This window comes from Plasmopara halstedii (assembly GCF_900000015.1).
Source record: "Plasmopara halstedii genome assembly, contig: Scaffold_2386, whole genome shotgun sequence".
Lineage (NCBI taxonomy): Eukaryota > Oomycota > Peronosporomycetes > Peronosporales > Peronosporaceae > Plasmopara > Plasmopara halstedii.
Genome location: NW_020189293.1, coordinates 1284090 through 1303529, shown reverse-complemented (window position 1 = coordinate 1303529; position 19440 = coordinate 1284090). Strand labels below are relative to the sequence as shown.

The 19440-nt window shown below is 45.7% G+C and overlaps 3 protein-coding genes across 3 annotated transcripts; 1 reads left to right on the top strand and 2 right to left on the bottom strand.

The window, feature by feature from the left end:
- Positions 1-6962: 6962 nt before the first annotated feature.
- On the bottom strand, positions 6963-15590 carry PHALS_03712 (hypothetical protein F444_07371; the record flags this gene model as incomplete). Its single annotated transcript, XM_024717974.1, has 1 exon — positions 6963-15590. The coding sequence occupies one exon, from the start codon at positions 15588-15590 to the stop codon at positions 6963-6965; it is 8628 nt and encodes a 2875-aa protein (XP_024583419.1).
- A 343-nt stretch (positions 15591-15933) lies between these two features.
- PHALS_03711 (-dihydro-8-oxoguanine triphosphatase-like) lies at positions 15934-16455 on the top strand (the record flags this gene model as incomplete). Its single annotated transcript, XM_024717973.1, has 1 exon — positions 15934-16455. The coding sequence occupies one exon, from the start codon at positions 15934-15936 to the stop codon at positions 16453-16455; it is 522 nt and encodes a 173-aa protein (XP_024583418.1).
- A 200-nt stretch (positions 16456-16655) lies between these two features.
- On the bottom strand, positions 16656-19221 carry PHALS_03710 (endo--beta; the record flags this gene model as incomplete). Its single annotated transcript, XM_024717972.1, has 3 exons — positions 16656-17268; positions 17337-17464; positions 17524-19221. 3 exons carry the CDS (start codon positions 19219-19221, stop codon positions 16656-16658), a joined length of 2439 nt encoding a protein of 812 aa, XP_024583417.1.
- Between the last annotated feature and the right edge of the window lie 219 nt (positions 19222-19440).

Here is a 19440-nt window from a genome sequence, read left to right as displayed (position 1 = left end):
GGTTAAATGTCTTAGAGGATGCTTATCAAAGCATTTACATGAATAGACCGCTGTGCGCGAGCAAATTGCCCCCACTCATTATGTCTTTGACAAAATACGCTGTACATGCCTCAAGGCCACACCCTAACTTAACAAATGATTTTATTGCTCTACGCGTTCCTTTGACACCGCTACAATTAGGAATCGGTTTTGGCGGTAGGGGTTGACGAAACTAGCGAGATTGAAATACAATTACGCTTTCACGCCTAATGGCATCTGCTTGGGTAAAGCATAGCCTTTTGCGAAGTTGGAAGCCTCACAGAAGATATGAAGATTCTCAGTTGAATTTGAAACGCCAAAAACGGAGTACGTATGAGGTTAGGTTTCACTGCCTTGTAGGCCACGTCTTCTGTCACACAGCAGCTGCATCTGACATCCTTAATCAGAAAATTGGTAATGAGCTGAAGCATATTGGCATGATGTGGAATTTACTTGTGCACGTAGTTGCCGAGCCAATCCACTTTCTAAAGTCAAGATTGAGACTTACGCCCAAGACCATCTACATTTCTACACTTGCCTTGATTTTTGCTGGCTCTGCTCACAGGCCAAGTATCCAGTCAAGCATAAAAAATAGATTCGGCTACGCCAAATACGCACGTCTATATTAGCGAATAGCTAAACTAAGCGCATACACTAGAGCACTGCCCTTAAGTGTATAATATAGCTCTCAACATTCGACTTTCTGTGCTCTGCTCGACGATGGACCAAATATTGTCAAGCAGGTCTCTTCTTATTTAAGATGCGGCCTAAACAGCAGCGTCACCCGACGATGACTGTCTTTGGTGCAAAACAATCCCTGTGGTATAACCATTTAGTCCCGAGCATCCCGTTTGAGATACTCACAGCCGTCAGAGGGATATCTCTACATCTCAGCAGCAAGTGGTAGCACCCGTCAATCAGGTCGTAGACACTGAGCAAAGTGCAGTCACCAATACAATTCCAAAGCACATTTTATTCCAGTAACGGCGTTTGCGCCAAAATAGTGGCTGCGTTAAGCTTATTATAAGCATGCACGATTTGCAACATATCGACCCTTCTGACGAAGTCGGCGGCGAGTGGGTAGACTTCCTCTAGCCCAAACTGCTGTGTCTCGCGCAAAGAAAATCGTCAATAATGTCATATTTTTCCTTAGTAAGGCCATCAGAAGCAATATTTGGTTCTGGAAACAAGTCAGTCACGTGACGCACTCCCCTATTTGATCTGATGTGAGTGATGGGTCATTTGTCACCACAACGTGATGTCTCTTTAACAAACGACAGAAGGGATCTTTAAAGGCTCAGTCAGAATCCTCAAACAATGCTCTGCGACTTTTCTCAGCGACAGAGTCATCCATGACCATGACGGATGGCAACCTCAGCTCCTTCTCTGGTACCAATTGTATCCTTTTAGTGACTTCACCATTTTTCATTTTCTTACAGCTGAGGATAATTTCTTCAGCTCGCTGCGAGCCTCTGCAGAATGTGAGTAGAAAGTTACAACCCTTAGCACTCCAGAAACTCTAATCACTACAAGATAGTATTTCCCTTCATATTTCCGCGGAGGTTTGCTGCTCCAAACGGTGAGCCTGCCACATGGTAGTGCTTACTCAGCATTACAGTCACATCGCAGAAAAGATAATCTTTTTTCTCAGATCTTGGCTCTTTTACTCGCGACATGCAATAGCCGTTCAATACCAACGGCTCGGTCGCTTACACTCTCGATTGGATCTAGCACAGGATATAGCTCTCCATTTCCGTCGCGCCAAATTTAACTGGGAGCCTTAACATTCTATTGTTCTTTCCAGTCGACCCATGGCTTAAAGCGTTGAAGCCACGCCATACCTATGGTGAAATTATATTTTGAGGAAAGGTCCAGGGTGAGACAGCTTTCCATGTTGTCAAACTTCCAAATTTTATTGGAATGCTTAATAAATCCTTGTACACTTTTATAAGCGTCTGCGTCACACCACGAATCTATACCATGTCCGTCTATAATGTCTGGATTGACTCCGCGTACTCTTGATTGCTACCGAACGCTGAGTTGCGCAATGCTCTTACTCCGCCAAAAAAATTTACGGCTTCACCAAGCCCTCGACTTTGATGTAAATCAGCAATTCTGGATTTTGAGCTTTTTTATTGTTGGTTTTTTGCTTTAGGGATAATTTCATTGACATTGATCATGAGGTGGTTCAAAGACTTAGATATTAGTCAATAGCCTGCTTTTGCCTACCGGAGATCTAGAGTTTCGCTATAGGGGCTCCATTGACGACCTTGCGTTGAGACTGGATCCCTCGTGATTCTATACCGAAGTTTGAAAGGCGTTGCTGCTGCAGATTAACCGTTTGCGAGTATTTTGGAGCTGCTTATCAGTGAAGGGGCTTTTAACATGGTTTTTGCCTCTGGTATCCCTGTGAGAACTTTCTCCAACAGGCAGAAGTACTTAGTATATAATGCTATAAATATCAAAGTTCGAGAGGACGAGAAAATAGGCTGAACACGAAGTTTACTCTATTTGTGAGGCGCACAAATTTGAGGACCCTCCGTCAAGACGGTAGCTGTTACCGCCTCCGAAAAGGACTTGTCGCCAACGTGCTTTCAGCTTATAAACATAGACTGCTAATGCTCGCCTCAATTATCGAACAAAATTCTCAGTACATACTACGCTTGATTTGGCGGTGCGAGCACCCGTGACATCTGTTGCTTTAGCACTTGTCATGAAGAAATGTCTCTAAAATTGAGAAAGTGCGAATTTTTGCGTATGGTAAGGAGAATTTAGTACGACACGCAGTCTGTAAGCCTCACGTCGAATTATATAGAATATTTTGGAATCAAATGTAGCATAACCGTTATATCTAGTATCAGATTATGTATGACTATGTGTGATAAATATGACTCTTGAGTAGGAAAAGCCTTGTGTAGCAAGATGCCAACCACCTAAGTATCATACAAAATAGGCCCTCGGCCCCGCTCTCGGATGAAGCCATCGCACTCATCCTTCATATTTTAATTGATGAGGACACTTTAAGTCAAAGCACACCTTCGCAATGTGCATCGCAGCTTCATTACACTCAATACAATAGTCAGCTTTGGGATAATTAAACACAGTTTATTAGCTTCTGTCTTTAAAAGACCATATGGGAAAATACAATTGGCAACTCAAACTCCAGAAGCGGCAATTGCTTGACTGGATAGAATTGTCAGCTATAAAGATGGCGATAATTAGACGTATCAAGGGATACTCGAGCTTTTCGTCGCTGTAAGCATAAGCAGCTTCGCCGCGAGACCGCTTTTGCGAAACATCAAACCCTTTGTTAGTAGAAGCGGAGAAGATCTCTTTCTTTGAGTAAGGGAAGTTGAGGATGTCATTTGATTTAGCCATGTTTAAGCAACAGCGCATCGAGCTTGCGGTTTCCAAGGTATAGGATCACAAAGGTGGCCAATGTCACTCGACGTACGCGGCGAGATTCTATACGGCTGATATAAAGCGCATTTGTGATTACCTACTAAAACATGTCGCACCACCAATACATAGCACTCGCCGAGTATATCAATTTTCTACGGGTCGGACACCCGATGGGTTTCGTGAGCCTCATTCAGTATGAAGCACCACTACACACTGAGTGTCATGTGAGCCGTTAAGATAAGACATAGATATGCAGGTGCGCGAACGCACCCTTCAATAAAGTGGCATTTGAGTACCCAATCTTCTTGCTCCTTACAGTTTACAGCAGCGCAACACATGTTGTATCTGATCCGTACACTGTACATATTGCCTTTTCCATTGGCGACGTCACCACTGTGGCATGCGACAGTACATAGTCGGAGCAATATGAAGGCGCGTTTGCCACAACATTAAGTCGTCCGGCTAATACCATACATATATGGTATACTAAGCAACACAGGATCGACATTTTGCTTTTTTAAGTGAGCGATGTGATGACGATGTCGCTCTGCGCAATGACGTATTATTTGTATAGATCACAAACGGCTTAGTGCCAACCAGGTGCACCTTGAACATCACTAGTGCATATTTATTGGATGTATCACTTGGCCATGAACAGGTAAGTTCTCATCAGCAGCTGTGGTATGGTGAGAGACAATCGGGAGCACGCGTTTACGTCCAGTGGTATCGGTGTGAAAAAAAGCGTACCTTATTGCACGGGCTGAATCGTCACAGTCGACGTAAAACGAGCGATCCGCATTCGGGAAAGGTAGAATGGGGAAACGCATGAAGATTTTTGTCAATCCTAAAAGCCGCATTCCTCGCCGCGCGTCAACACCAATCACAATCCTCATATAAAAGATCGGTAAGAAATTGTGGTTTATCGGCATTATGTGCACTGTAGCTGTGCAAATGTTATGTCACTTCCATAAGTTTGTTCGGAACAGAAGAATTGGCCAACTTACTATGGCCTTTATCTTTGCGAGATTTTTCGCCGGTAATGCTATTCACTGGAGAAATCTGGAAAGGGGTTTTCTTCGGCGACAAATATTTGCGTGTCAATATTGGCATATAAATTATATTTGAGTGCATACAGTCGAGCATTGCTCGCAAGTATACGCAATTTCCACGGCCGAGATCCTGTTTTGAGCATGAGTTCGTTCGAATTTATCGTCAAAGTAGGTTTGTGCATAGCCGCGAAGTCTAAACTGCATTGATCAGACGGCTGAACGTCCTTGGATATTAAGACAGCTCTGGGCCGATGCGATATTTGTGCGTGGTGGATCTCTCGTCACGACGCCGTAATGTTCCTTCATAAGATGATGAAAAGAACCCTTGGAATCCTTTAGAATTGTTGTCCCACTCTTCGCACTGAGTGATAATAGGTGACGATTCGAGCCTCCTCACTGGTGCCAACTATACCATCTAGGTTCCTCATCGTCTTATACTCTAAGCAACACCTTAGAGATGTTTTTTGGGCTCAACGCAAGCTTCTGCTGGAAGGATAAGGTGGACTCATAGCCCGTAGGGTATCCTCGGTTATTTCATTCGCAAGGGAATGATCGTTCCTGCCACAAAGTCGAGGTCTCACACGGTGGACTTGCCACACAGTACAGCTAGCACAGCACACCATCGCATCACGACAAGGATACTCCATGCTTCATAACATTGAATCCGAATGTTCTAGTCGCAAATTGCTCATCAATTCCACCCGTTCTGGCACGATAAGACTGAAGCATGGTGTTTTCGTCACGCCATACTTAGAGTAGCATCAAATTTCGGATACAGTTTGGGAAAGGACTACATTTACAATGCGAAAGTCTTCAAACCATACTTGGGATTTCAACACAATTTCTGGATCTTAAACAGCGTCACTGTCACAAACTGCACATTTATCGAATCAAAATCTGCCATTTTTAATGCCCCCTCTTATGATCTGCTGTTCTTGGTAATCGCGCGTCGTAAACATTGCACAGCACTCCGGACCCATTCATGGGTTCCACGACTCATCAACAACCAACAACCATGAGCTGTGAGCCCCAACTCTCTGAGAGAATGTTGCTTCTTTGGGGATGGGTCCCATAAATCACGACCATTGGAACTCATCTCTTTGCCAGTAGACCGCATGCGCCTACTCAAACTTGAAGTTTGCCCATTAACAGTTGTCATCCGCTCTTGTGTGGGAGACAGATCGTTCGTATCAAAGCGCAGATTTTTTTCCTATCGCAGATAAAACATTTGCGGGTATTGCCGAGCAACTATTTTCATCATTAGGATAGCTGAGAGCTATCGCCTTCGGCGCTCTCGTTGAGCTTTTAACTCCAGCAACCCAACCCGCCCTCGTGGTACGGGATTTGCACTTTGGGTTCACAATGTGACGACCACCGCTTACTCGGTGCGAGCCGCACTCACGAAAAATTTCTTCAAATGATAGCAATCGTGACCGCTTTCGAGAGAGGGTTCGATATCATCGCGGATATTAAAGTTCTTGAATTCTGGACACAGTCCGTCAGCTCTTACCCCTGGTTGCATAACAAATCTTTGTGCATTCGATACGCTTCGTTAATTGTTGCGCAAACCCGTGGTATCTATTACTTCTAATCGTCCAACGTTCATCCAGGTATTGATGTAAGTGCCCATTCTCGTGCGCGAGCTCCTAGCTTTATATTGCAAGCTCGACATGCTGCCAAATCTATGGTCATATCAACTTTTCTCATTCAGAGAAAGATACTTTTCGCGTCCTTATTCTTGTAGCTCTGGACTGGATGCTCAACACCAGCGGTTTTCCAGTCGGAGCCATCTCTTTTCCCACCGGCACCCAGTTGAGGTGCTTCTGAACGTACCTCGTCAGTGCATTATCAGAGCAGGTAAACACCTCTAATCGAGCAATTTCCGCTTCCAGCCCTTTGGCTGCCAAATTTGTGATGCTTTTCAAAGTTATGGCGGACAAAAGCTTGTGGAGCTAGTCTATCTGTCTCGGGACAGGTGTTTGAAGAATATCATGCTCCATCCTCGCAGAGAATTCAGTCTTCCCACGACTCGGTTGTGAGATTGCCTTAAAGGGCTACCAATTGCAAAAGTTTGCCGTGCACTTTGCACAAAGAGCGCTTCAACTCTCAAAATCCGCATTAAACAAACACACAGAGGCTGGGCTCATGCGATCCTACAAAAAGATGTTTTTGCTATGCTATTTCCACAGTACATATTAAGTCTGGACTAACAGTAAAATCTCGTCAAACTAATCTTTTTCCAATGCGCGGCAAGCCGCCCGCGTGTACCTTGGACTTTTTCAATGCACGGCTAGCCACCCGCGTGTACCTCGGACCCCTCCTTTGGAGCTGCGTAATCTTCTTACTCTGCCTATACATGCCATTACACGAGTACTGTAGATAATATTTACTTTATAAGACCATGATATCACCAAGTTCCCACATTTTCAGCTATATTATTCTAGAGTATTTTTTTGGTATAAAATACTGGAGTATCAATTTAGACTTGGAGGCTCACTTAAAGTCGCAAGACACGCGAATAGTGCCAGCCTTGACAGCGTCAGGTGGGAGGTTTGCTATGTCATCACCAGCGGACATAAGAGAATTAATTGAAAGCGAGCGGGAGGATGTAGCTGAGCCAGCGACTCTAATTTTCACAGTTAGGTATCCAATCAGTTTGCCATTCTGGTCTATCAGCACCAATTCCTCTTCTGTTTCCGTGGTGTTTATCCTAGTTGCGTCAATATCTAATGTTGCAGAGCCGAGGCGCACATCCACAATCATACTTTTATCTTTCAAAGATACCACCAATCTCGAGTCGGCTCCGCTGCGATGCAGCTCCTTGGCAGTCACCGAAAATGTAAAACTTTCGTTCCATGATGCATGACCGACCAGATCATTTTTCTGATTCTTTGTGAAAGTCATCTTGGTCGTATTTGTCCGATTCGCAGATTTGCCAACATGCACAGAGATGTATGGCGAGATATTGGGCATGCTGCTCCCTAAATTTCCCAGTCCAAGCATGCCACTACCAGTTGAGCTTGTAACTACCATATCTCTTAGCGACAGTATCGTCACGAACACTTGATGCTTTTCATCAGCAAAAGTAGTGCCATGATTCGAATTCTTGGCACTGTACTTTCTTGGCATCACGAGCGGATACTCCTTCTCTGTTATTACATGGCTTCGATTCTTTGTTGTGTCCCCAGGCTTTACTTGCGTGTGCACCCATTGGGCTAAGTCTGACGAGTACTTGGGCGGTTTGAAATCGTCGAGTAATTTTGACATACTGATGATGCACTTCCCGACAGTCTTGGCCACAGTTCCACCGTATGAATCTTTCACCACAAACTGTACCTCGCTTTCCTCGCCAGTTAATACCACTTGGGTCTTCTCTTGCCAAACAGGGTTTACAGTGTTGTAAATAACAGCGGTTTTCATGACATCAACACCGTTAATGCGAACAACACACAACGGATCGCACGACTTATCCGAATCCAATCCATTTGCACCCAGTACCTCTAACTCCAACAACGCCGGTCTATAATGCTCCTCGTCAAATTCTGCAATAACCTTGCCATTTTGAACAAGCTTTGGATTGCGACGCCGGCCGCCGAATGGAGAACGATCTACAACTGTTGACTTTACACCCAGCGCTAGTGTATGAGACGTTGCCGTGAGACCCTTGAGTAGGACGACACCGGGGCCTGTAATACCTTGCACCGTGCCCTGTACAAGTCCAGTGACACCGCCCTTGATAGCGCCTTCCACAGGTTTTGTGAAGATGCCAGTTAAGCCGCGACCAAAGTCCTTGGCAAACTTGATTCCAGCATTATCGGCAGACGAGTTACTCCCGTCAGTATTTGTAGCACGATTTTCATCCGCAAATTCACCCACAAACTTGTCCAACGAGCCCGTGATCTTTGCAACTGACGAGGCGCTTGATTTTACAATTGTTTTGCCTAGCATCTTGACTCCCTCACCTCGAGTTTGAGCATCACCCGTTAATTCTCCTTTTGTGATCTTCAGAAACTCTACTACACCAGAACCTAAATCTTCGACAAGTCCGATTGGGTTCCCTATAATGTCTGCGCTTCCAATTAGACGGTAAGCCTGCATCACGCCTTGCTGAACATAATTTGCTATTAATTGATTTTGAAGTCGCTGCTTTGTCGTGAAGCAGCGCAAAATTACGATTTCGCTGAAACTAAATGTGGGCGATCCAGAAAGGTTTGACCCTATAAGCCCGATTATTTGGCTCAGGAATCCAAAGATTATCGAATGACCCTCACCCGTCGAAGCGACAATATCTTTGCGCGTGATAGAGTACTCCAGTTCCACAGACAGCGACGATATACGCAAAACGTCGAAATACACCAGATCTGTCTGAATCCCACCATCCCCCGTCACTGTCATTATTGGCATTTGTGGAGCACGACGATCAAGCGCGCGCTCCAGCGTCACTTTTGAACGGTGGGCCACGGTCGCGTCGGAAGTTAAGTATGGCTCCAGTAATTTGACAAGATTTACCATGTAGTCAATATCGACCTTAACCGCTAGATCACTTAGGGTAAATTCGAGCAGTTTATAAGTTCCAAATCGAGCCTCGAGATCTGCATCTAACACAAGTTTTAAAAACGGTTCTGGTGCCTTGCCAACGGACTTGTCACTATAGCCCGCATTCACTGGGTTCATTATAACAGGAAACTTGGCCGTTGCGAGCATATTGTCTACTTGGCAATGCAACACCGAAAACGTCCATTCTAACGAGGCAGGCGCTTTTCGCACTTGAATTACATCCACCGACGCGAAAAACACTTCCTGTGGCCATCCATCAAGTACGGAAAAGCCAAAACCATCGAATCTGATATCGAACGATGACGCATATAGCATTCTACGTTGTTTGAGATCGCCTTCGCCGTCAGGATCTTGGCTTTCTATGAGGCCGAGCTCCAACTCTTTTTCTGTAATCTTCAACACGCGAGTACTCGTTTCTACGACCACTTGAGCGATTAGCTCGACGGGATGCTTTTTTTCGCCATCGCGGGATACCCACATGGTAATCGAATCTAGGTAGCCTACATAGTCAATGTCGTACTTTTTGGTTTGCGTCTTGGGAGAATCAACATGTGAAAGGCGAAGCTCAACATGGCGCTCTTTTGATAAAGGATTAAACCAAGCAAATGCATGCCACGCGCCCGGTTTGATGGTGGCTGCCACCTCTTTGTGCCCACCACTGAAGATAGATGACTCGCCCAACTGTGCACAGTCCACTCTGAATGGCGTGTAATTCTCGATACGATATGGAGGTGCACATGACACATCCGTGAGAATCACATAAACATACATATCAACCACTTGCACGCTTGCTTGGCAGATGATATGTCGCTGGCGCACTGATGAAAATATCTGCAAGTAAAGATCACCTGCTGTATTAATCGGTATCGCAAAGGACCAGTTTTTTTTGCTGGCGTCGGTGTTCCAGTCCTTCGTGAACGAAAACGACACGTAACGCTGACTATGCTGCACCGACTCGCCCTTTTTTAGCGGGCCAAAATGATAAAGTGGTGTTGTCTGTCCATTCTCGAGTGCTAAATGCAACTGCTTCACGTCTTCGAGAGATCGTCTTTGAAACATCTCATCAACTTTTCTTGCGTCATTCTCTTGCGAGGCGAAACTTTGGATGTAGAGCTTTTGATTCAACCTATTCTGCACAAAATATCGGGGACTCAGTGTGAGCGAAACACCCGGCTCAAATAGTCCGTATAGACCTTCCATTTGAACGCTAAAGACGCTCGGGCCACAAACAATTTCACCCATCGTATTAATTGCAGTCGTGTTGATCGGTTCTGACCATTCCGCGTGTGCAATGGCATGTTTTGACACAGTGGAGGATTTGTACGCCACCTCTGGCATCTTACCCAGTGTACCCCATGCTTCTGGGCGGCGATTGAGATTAATAAGTGGTTTTAAGCTCATACGGTTGTGCTGAATTGAAGTCATCACTGGGTAGCTAAATGGTGCACAAACATCCATGGCTTTGAATGAGGTTCGGTTTGCACTAGGTTCGATCAACGCGAACGCAAAAGCAAGGGAAGTGTTATTCACAATCCAGTAAGGACTAGAAAAACGCACAAGGCGGGGATGACTTGGGAGGGTAATTCGGTCAATGTTAAATCTGAGACCAATGTCGGCTTCAATCTCCTCTCTAGATGTCGTGAATTGCTCGACTCCCTTGTGTATCATCATCAAAAGTGGCTTTGACCACGAAGATGCAGCATGCTTGCCTGTGTTCTTCTTCCTGGAAATAAGTCGAACAGACAGATATCCTGGGTGTACCCCAGATATGCCAGACACTTCAGTATCGTGTCCCGATTCTACCACACCACTCAGCACGCGTTCAGACGGCTCTGGTGCACTTTCACGCCGCAGAAGCGCTTCAACTTTGGCATAATCAGCCTTCATGTCTTTCATTGAACTAGTCTTGTACTCGATGAATCGGTACTCTAATTCATACGGAAGTGAGTTGCGTACAACAAACGGAGGTAAAAGCGCTAATTCCCAATCAAAGTAAGACCTTAAGTGCCAACGACGCACAATCATGTTGGGCGTTAACCTTTTGATGACTGTAGCGCAAGTGTCCGCGGTGTCTCCATAGACAATAGTTCCACCTCGACGCTCTTTTTTCTTTGACTCTCGTTTAGCTTCATGTGCATCAAGTTCCTTCATGGCCTCAGCCGATGTTAAGACATCGTTGTTCAATGAAGTCTTCACGATCCAGTGTTCGTGATTTACAGGGCGAGCATAGAATTCCGTCATCCCCATAAGAAGAGATAGCGGTAGCGAAATGCGCTCATTTGGTCGCAACTTAATAATAGGAGATTTGATAGACTTTCTCTGTTCACTTGCCAGACTCAGATATTGCATTTCGTAGGACTCAGAGCTATGATTGCAGAAGTAAGTGTTGGATCGTAGCACAATCAGCTGACGCCGAGAATTCTCCAAGCGTGAGAATACGGTAATGAACAGAGTGGAAGGCGACGCCTTCGCCGTGCTCACACCAACACTAACTTTACCAAATGCAGGCAAATTTACAGCAGTCTTGCTTGTGCCCCACTGATCAATGCTTAGCGAATTAAGGGTCGCTTTACCATACTTCAAAGCTCCATTTTCTATAAGGGCACGGTCGTGTGCCTCAACTTCGATGGGATGGTCAATACCATTCAACTGTAGGATGATTTTGCATCCCGTCAGATTTTGTACCAGGCAATCATTCTCTTTGTGTCTCTTCGCGGCGGTGGAGCATTGAATGCTGTCTTGACGCTTTTGTAAGGCATTCTGCTGGGCCTCGCCGTCAAGTGCGTCCATCAAGGCACGGTAAGTTTTTAACACACTGGGCGTCACATTGATCTGAAAACGCTTGGCAGCTTCTATCAAAACAGAGCAACCGTTTTCGCCAGCCTCAGACGAGATGCCGACGACCAGATCCCATGGTTCAATAATATGCTCCATGTCATTTGCCATATCACTGAAGCAGGATGAGGACATCTTAAACCCACAAAGAATTGTCCAGGCAGAATTGCCAGACGTTGTCAAGCTAACCCAGTCTATGGGTCCGATCTCGTCAATGTCCTTGCCATTTAATTTCATTGAGAACTTAACATCTTTTACAATCAAATCTCCACGAAAAAAGCGTGCAGGTAATTCGGTGTCTGTAAGAACAAAGCGCAAATTGCCCATTTTGACATCAGTTGTAAACTGCAACTCCTTTTTCACTGGGTTCACGTCCTGAGTGAATTTGCTTACAAGTTGCTCAACCTCCTCCAAAGCTTCTTTAAAAATGACGTCGCGTTTCTGCTTTGCAATCACCTTTGCCGCACTTTGATACTCACTAATGCCTCCACAGCGCGTTGACGGCTTGAGAAGCCATTCGAACATAACGCGATCTGTGCAACCATCTTGTATCGCTGGCAACACAAACGCGTCCCAGATAAGGTTAGCTGCATCATAATTTTTTAGCAAACGAACCAATTTCTTCTGCACATCTACAGGATTTTGGTCGCCCAATGATCGATTCGTGACGTGAGCTTCGCTACCAAACAGTTCCCAGAACCGACACTCGAAAACCGGTCGTTTGATCCATTCGGCGAGCTGCTCAGTTGAAGTGATCTTTGTCTCACACATATTATTTATCACCTCAAACGAATGGTACTCATTACCACGCAGATTCAAAAATCCAGTAAGAGCACTGCTGCCGCTTTTAGAAGTTAATTCAGCGGCCGCAGCTTCACCAGATAGCAAGTCATCGCGCAAAAACTCTCGTAGCTCTTGAAACTCTAGGTATCCATTGCCGTCTTGGTCGATTTCCTTGAATAGCTCACAGACAAAGTACTCCAGCTCGCTTTCAAGCAGTGTATCACCGACTTTAACGCGGCGAAGCAGGAGGAGGAGCTCGGCCAACTCAATACGCCCGTTTCCGTTCTCATCGATTTCGTCAAAAAGACGATGTAGGCGATCGAGAATCGTATTGACTTCAGCCTGACGACGAATTTCTTCTTGTTTGATACGACTCTCGAGGCGGAGCCGGGCTTGGTCGGGCGTTGTCGTCTGAACGCTTGCAAGAGCTTCTCCACAGGACGCCAACAGCGATAAACTGAGGTCCGATCCAGCTACCAATATATCTGGCATGTGTATCATCACAGTCTGGTGACACGTTAATGGGTTCTTAGCGTCTTGTTCGAGAACGAATTGAAAAGCAATGCTTGTTGGGGCTAAGACGGTCTCCATATCTCGTACTTCTTCAACGTATTGCGCTCCAACGCTAAGGTTGCTAACTTGAAATTTTACAATCTCTTTCACCTTGGAGCTCTCTAGATGAATGCTTAGTGTTACCGGTAAGTCAACGCGACAGTTCACGACATATTCACTTTGAGATGTTTCCACATTTACATCCGTGAACAACAATTTTGTGAACGATTGTGTTGGAAGCAAGAGGATGCGACAGTCATTCAGGCCCACATCAAGATTTAGCAGCATGCCGCCGAGTAGACTGAAAGGCGACATCGATACCTCTTTAACCATCGCATCTAGCTCATTTTTCATGACTTGCACCATCGCAGGCGTTGATTCAGTGTGAACAACAGGCGTGATGGGCGGACGAGCAGTCGATAGTACTTGAGTTGCCTTTGTCGTAAGTCGATCAACGTACAGCAAGAAGTGCTCGAGAGCATTTGCAAAAAGCACCAAATTTACATTATTCACAACAGCTCGTACGTCCATCTCTCCCCTTTCATATTGGCTCATGTGAGCAGTAAGCATCTGAGGCGGTGTGATACCATCTGACTCGGCAGCCACTTTACAGAAGTCGGCAAACAATAGCTTTGCCGTCGGAGAAAGAGGGCTTAGCTCTGAAGTTCCAACAAATACGGCGAAAGTAGTCTGGTTCAGCATCAAATCTACGTCAAGCTTAAGTTTCTCCTTGCCATCCGCAACCGGGAACATGCGCACATTGACACCAAAGCCGATCACTACCATCTCGGCAACCTGGTGATCGCGTTCACCAAAATTAACGCTCATATTATCCCAGCGCAGTGCAATATGCATGACTCTGAACATGATGTTGCTTGGCTTGGCAGCGTTTTCTTGCACAACTGCAGTGTAATCTCCAAGCGACAACTCGTCTTGATTGCAACGGTAGAACTTAGCCAATCCAGTCGCACGACTACGAAGCTTTAAAATCTTGTTCAGCGTCATTGAAAGTTCCAATTTACTCAGCTTTTCGTTAAGATTTTCCTTCTCCTGCGTCGATAGAGACTTGTTTCCATTCACTTTATCATAGTTTGCCAGATAAAATGTTTCATCTTCTCGAGAAATATGCTTGCAAACCGACTCATTTTGCTCCAGCATGCGCATCGACTGTACCAGAACCTGGTGGTCCGTGTATGGCACGTAAATGTCACGTAGCACTCCAACTAGAGGCTCACGTACGACAGAAATGGTATTTACCGACGACGATGCAATCTCTACTTGTGCTAAGCGATGCTTCATGGGGATGGGAGCGATGGAAGCCACGATTCCCAGCAACCTTGGCATGGGCGGTACTCTGACATTTAAGGAAAGAGCAGAGATAGAAACTAAAGCTTGTTCGCAAGATTGCACCCCACTGCTGTCCTTAAGCAAAGACTGCTTTTTCTCAACGGCCGCAGTCACACCCTCTTCTTCATCCTTGATAGTGGAAGCACAGATATTCATACCTTTCAATGTCAATGCGTACTCCACAAGAATTGTATTTGATGTCAAAATAAGTTGCAAAGCCTCTTGGTTGTTTTCATGCAGGACATCTGTGAGCAAGTCCAGCGACTTCATCGAGAAACTCACGCGTGTGGGGTTCAGCCTTACGGCAATTGAGCTGGTAGTTGCTCTGTCTGCCATTTCGTCATCCTTCTCAGCTTCGTCGTCATGGCCATCAATGGCAGCATTTCCTGGGGTAAGACCTGTCAGAGAAATTCGGACATTTCTCACATGGACGTCCACTTGAGAAGCAATTTGCTGGAGCACTCGATCCTTGAAGGAAAATGTCGTCGACCGAGCATTGGCGAAATCCTGCTCCTGTTTCTGTCGAAGCTCCGACGAGGCACGCTCTGTCGTCAACATATTAATCCAATAGGCCGCCTCATTTAACTTCATAGTCACAGCATCTTGCAGCCCAAAACATCCTTCAACGTTCGGATCCACAACTGTGCCATCAACAACTACCCCTTCCACCTTGACCACTACTTTCCAGGTTGTAGCTAATTGTATGACAACCTCTTTTATGCTCACATTCTTCAGATCCACAGGCGCTAGTCCTTGCTTGGCGAAAGCTAACGTCTTGAGGAACTCGCTCTGCAGCTGGACAAAAAAGAGCGAGATAGTGATGCCGCGTAACATCTCCGAGGTGCCACCGCCACCACGCTGTCCGCGTACCGTGAAGGATCCAAAAGCGTACTCGACTCTCATGCTATCAGTTAGGTAGATGGCCGTGAGCTTGTGCACAAGACTCGTAAGTAGTGGAAAGATCGTGTAGCGAGCCAGCACCGGCACGACGCATAGTGACAGCGATACGCAGACACTCAGTAGCGTGAAAGCCAGCACCCCAAGCATGCCGGGTGAGCGGTTGGCGAGAAATGGCAGCAGCTTGATCAGCAAAGAAGTCCAAGAGGGAAATGATCACCACTCCTAATTGCGCACGGGGTGGCAGCTCTACAAATGATGCGATCTAAGATGCGTTGAAGTTTTTTACTCGATTTTGAAAAACCTCGGTCGAAGGACAAGTCTTAGCATAATAAACTAAATGACAGCTACTTATGATGATATGATCTTTAGACTACAAACAAAATACTACTACTGATTATTATCCTTACGATCTCCTCCTCACTTTAATCAACGACAAAGACAGGACAGAAGATCGTGTACCGGTAAATCCGACGCTCGTTCGGCAGCCATCATGCAAGCGGTATCTTCGTATCAGCGTAAACTATTTACGTTAGCGTTCATCGTACGCGATTGCGTTGGATCCAAGCAGGTACTTTTGGGTTTGAAAAAGCGTGGATTTGGCATGGGCAAGTGGAATGGATTCGGTGGTAAAGTTGAGGTTACGGACGCTAGCATCGCGGCCGCAGCGGTAAGAGAACTGGAAGAGGAGGCTAATGTAATTGTGAAGGCAGAGGATTTACTACCGTGTGGTATCCTGTTCTTCTCGTTCGAAAAATCTGAGGAGATGATGGAAGTACATGTTTTTTTGGCGCATAAATTTCTTGGTGAGCCGTCCGAGAGCGAGGAGATGGAGCCTCAGTGGTACGACATTTCCAAGATCCCATTCAAAAGCATGTGGGTAGATGATTGCTATTGGCTACCGCATGTGCTTGATGGCAAAAGCGTTCAAGGCCAGTTTTATTTTGCCGCAGACGAAAGCACACTATTGGATCATCGGCTCGAAGTAACAACACAAACTAATGGCGATTGCTGAAACAACAGCATTGCTCATTTAAGATATCGCTATAATGAGTCAGATCGTAAGCCATTATTGTAATATAGAAATTTATTGGACGAAATATCTTCACTCGTTGCGGCACACAATAGCAACTGCAAAGCACCTCATTCCTTCATGTCCAGCGATGCCAATGCAATGAGTTTGGCATTTTAACGCAACAACGCACAGGTTTCTCATCAATTCGTCGGTCGCGTGGCGATCCAATACAGTGAATTTGTGCGCGAGTTTCCGTCGTCAAAAAAAGTCAAGTTCTGGACTTTAAACCAGGCATCAAGAGGGTTGATAATGGCCAAGTCCAGATACGCGTAGCCTTTCCAGAGGTCATTAATTGGGTCCTGGACGCGGTCGAAGGCCTGCTGCTGTAAAAGGGGATACTCCTCCTGGACGTAAGTAGGTTTGATAAACATGTCCGTGATAGGCGTGAATGGGATCATGTTAATCAAGTGCATGTGCTCTATCTGTGGACCAAACCATGTCGTGTATGAAACTTTTGTAGCAGCTACTTGACCCGTCATCTTGTTGGCAGCATAGATTGGCTCGTAAATGTTTGACTTCGATGGCATCTGCCAGTATGTCTGAGCACCACGAATCTCAAGAGTCAGCAAAAGATGGCCCATGTGTTCTATCTGCGGGACATGAAATGTTTTGCCAACCAAATACACGCCATAGTAGGCATTGATCGCTTCACTCACACTCTCTTGTGACTTGCCACCATCCAGAGTGTAGATGCCACTGGCAAACGAGTGGCCATCAAACCATGAAAAGTGGCGAGTGAACGGGAAATACGTACTGCATCACAAACATCAATCGACACATTATTTCTGATAAGGCATAACACATAACACAAAAAAGCTCACTCATTTTGGTCGGGACTAGCAATATCACGAACAATTGACACGACAACTGCCTTGTGCTTTTCGGCAAAATCCGGGTGATATTTAGCTATTACTGCGAGGGCGTACAACATATATCCATAGTGAAAGTGCTGCACGAACACAATGTGTCAATATAAGAACAAATACACTATTAATTTACTGTACGTACGTGGTCATTATACCAGCCGTTGCCAAAGTCCGTCATCCAGAAAACGCCCTTTAGTCCGTTAAGTGAACACAAACCACCCCAGCTGCGGTCGTACACAAAGTGATCACTATTCTGGCCGAGCATCCATGGAGTTACCCATTTCTCTAATCGATTCAGGATGTTATCACGAAGTTTGTGTTCATCAAGTTGATCGGCTATAAGTACTAAACGAGCTTGGCGGGCAATCTCCTTTCCAAAAAAGTACGGGTCATCAGCTTCTGGCGTGTAGTTGGAGTCGTTAGCAAGCGAAAATTTGATTGCTTCGATTTGTTGTGGAGAGATCGATACGTTTCTTTCTTGAAAATGGACGGCTGGTAGAACTTCCTGCATTTCCCAGCAACTACCGACCACCGCTGTCATATTCGATTTCAACGTTCGATGTCCCAACGATCCAAGCACTTGAAATAGCTTGCTTTCTGTTTGTAATGTCGCAACATGGTGTGGATTTGCCATCATCAGTAGCTTCGTGGCCGGTGACGAGTCGGGAAATTGTTTTGTCTTCCAGCAAAACGAGAAGGTGGCAGAAGTTTCGTTCACGTCCGTCGTAATCGCTGAGCTTACTGGATATATCGATGCAGAACTGTCTAGAACTTCCACCGCACTTTTCTGTGGAACAATCGCCAAACGAGCTACTCCAGAGTAAAAGTCCGTGTCGACCAAACGAATGTTGGTCGGCGTCGTCAGTTCTCCCCGACAATTGTACGGACGATAATCCAATTCATCAGAAAACTGTAGCTGGAGTGTCCTAATCTTTTCAAAGTACAAAATCCATCTTTGAAGACATTTGCCGGTACCACGTGCGCTTTCACCCGCGCCATAAACTTCAATTTCGAGCTCGAATCGCTTGCTAGTCCACGTCTGCAGCATACGTTTTGGACTCTGTTTATCGTTTAGCTTCACTCGTTCACCATTGATAGATAAAATCGAAGCGTTGAACTCGAGTACTGGTAAGACATTCTGGTATTCCACTGTGATGTATGGCGATCCTCTTACCATCGGAATTCTCATATACTGATTGTCGTCTTCATAAGAATATTGAAGCAAAACGGATAAGACGTCAAAGCTTAAGACGGTTCTGGATGTGCTATTACCATCACCAAGCAGAAGTGAGTCGGAAGAACTGGTATTCACCACTTTGTGGCTGTAAGCTGAAAAACTGACATCGACGTTAAAGTACTCCGTGATAGCAGATTTAGTAGCCACGCGCCGAGAGTCTCCATAAGAGATTTCGAATCGTTTAGGCAGACTTCGGATGGTATACGGACTGAGCGTAATTTCGCCAGCCCCTGCGTTGAGGCCGTGCCCATCGGCAGCCATGAGATTTGACCAGAACTCATTAGTCGGCAGCGATCGATTGAAGTCACTGCGCTTTACGAGCTTCGGTGGGACTGGGTGCATTTTCTCCTCAAAATGCGGTTGCATGGTCAACAGCTCGGCGTCCGATAGACCGACAACAGTGGGCGCGGCGGTTGGTTCGTCAGCGGCTGTGGGAGCGACATTCGATCCACCTGAAGATTTGTTACTGCTGATCAGAATTCCAATTGTCACGATAGCCACGACCACTAGAGGCACAACCACATAAAGCACGCGACGCAGCGTAGTGCGGTCAATTCGTTGGGAATTTGAGCGGCTATGCAGCAGCGGCGAGTTCTCGTTCATGACTATTAGCTAGTTTAGCCAGTAAATCAGTGAATGCTTGAAAAGATACGGTCATTAAAAGGGAGGTATCGCTTATCAGCCTAGATTGATGACCAATCGAAGATCAACAGTATCAAGGGTACGTGGCTACATGGTCCAACACTGTAATTTGTCGCAAAGAAGGCATGTATGCCATAATCGTATGCCTGAAAAAATCATATTTTGCGTCAGCCATCCATG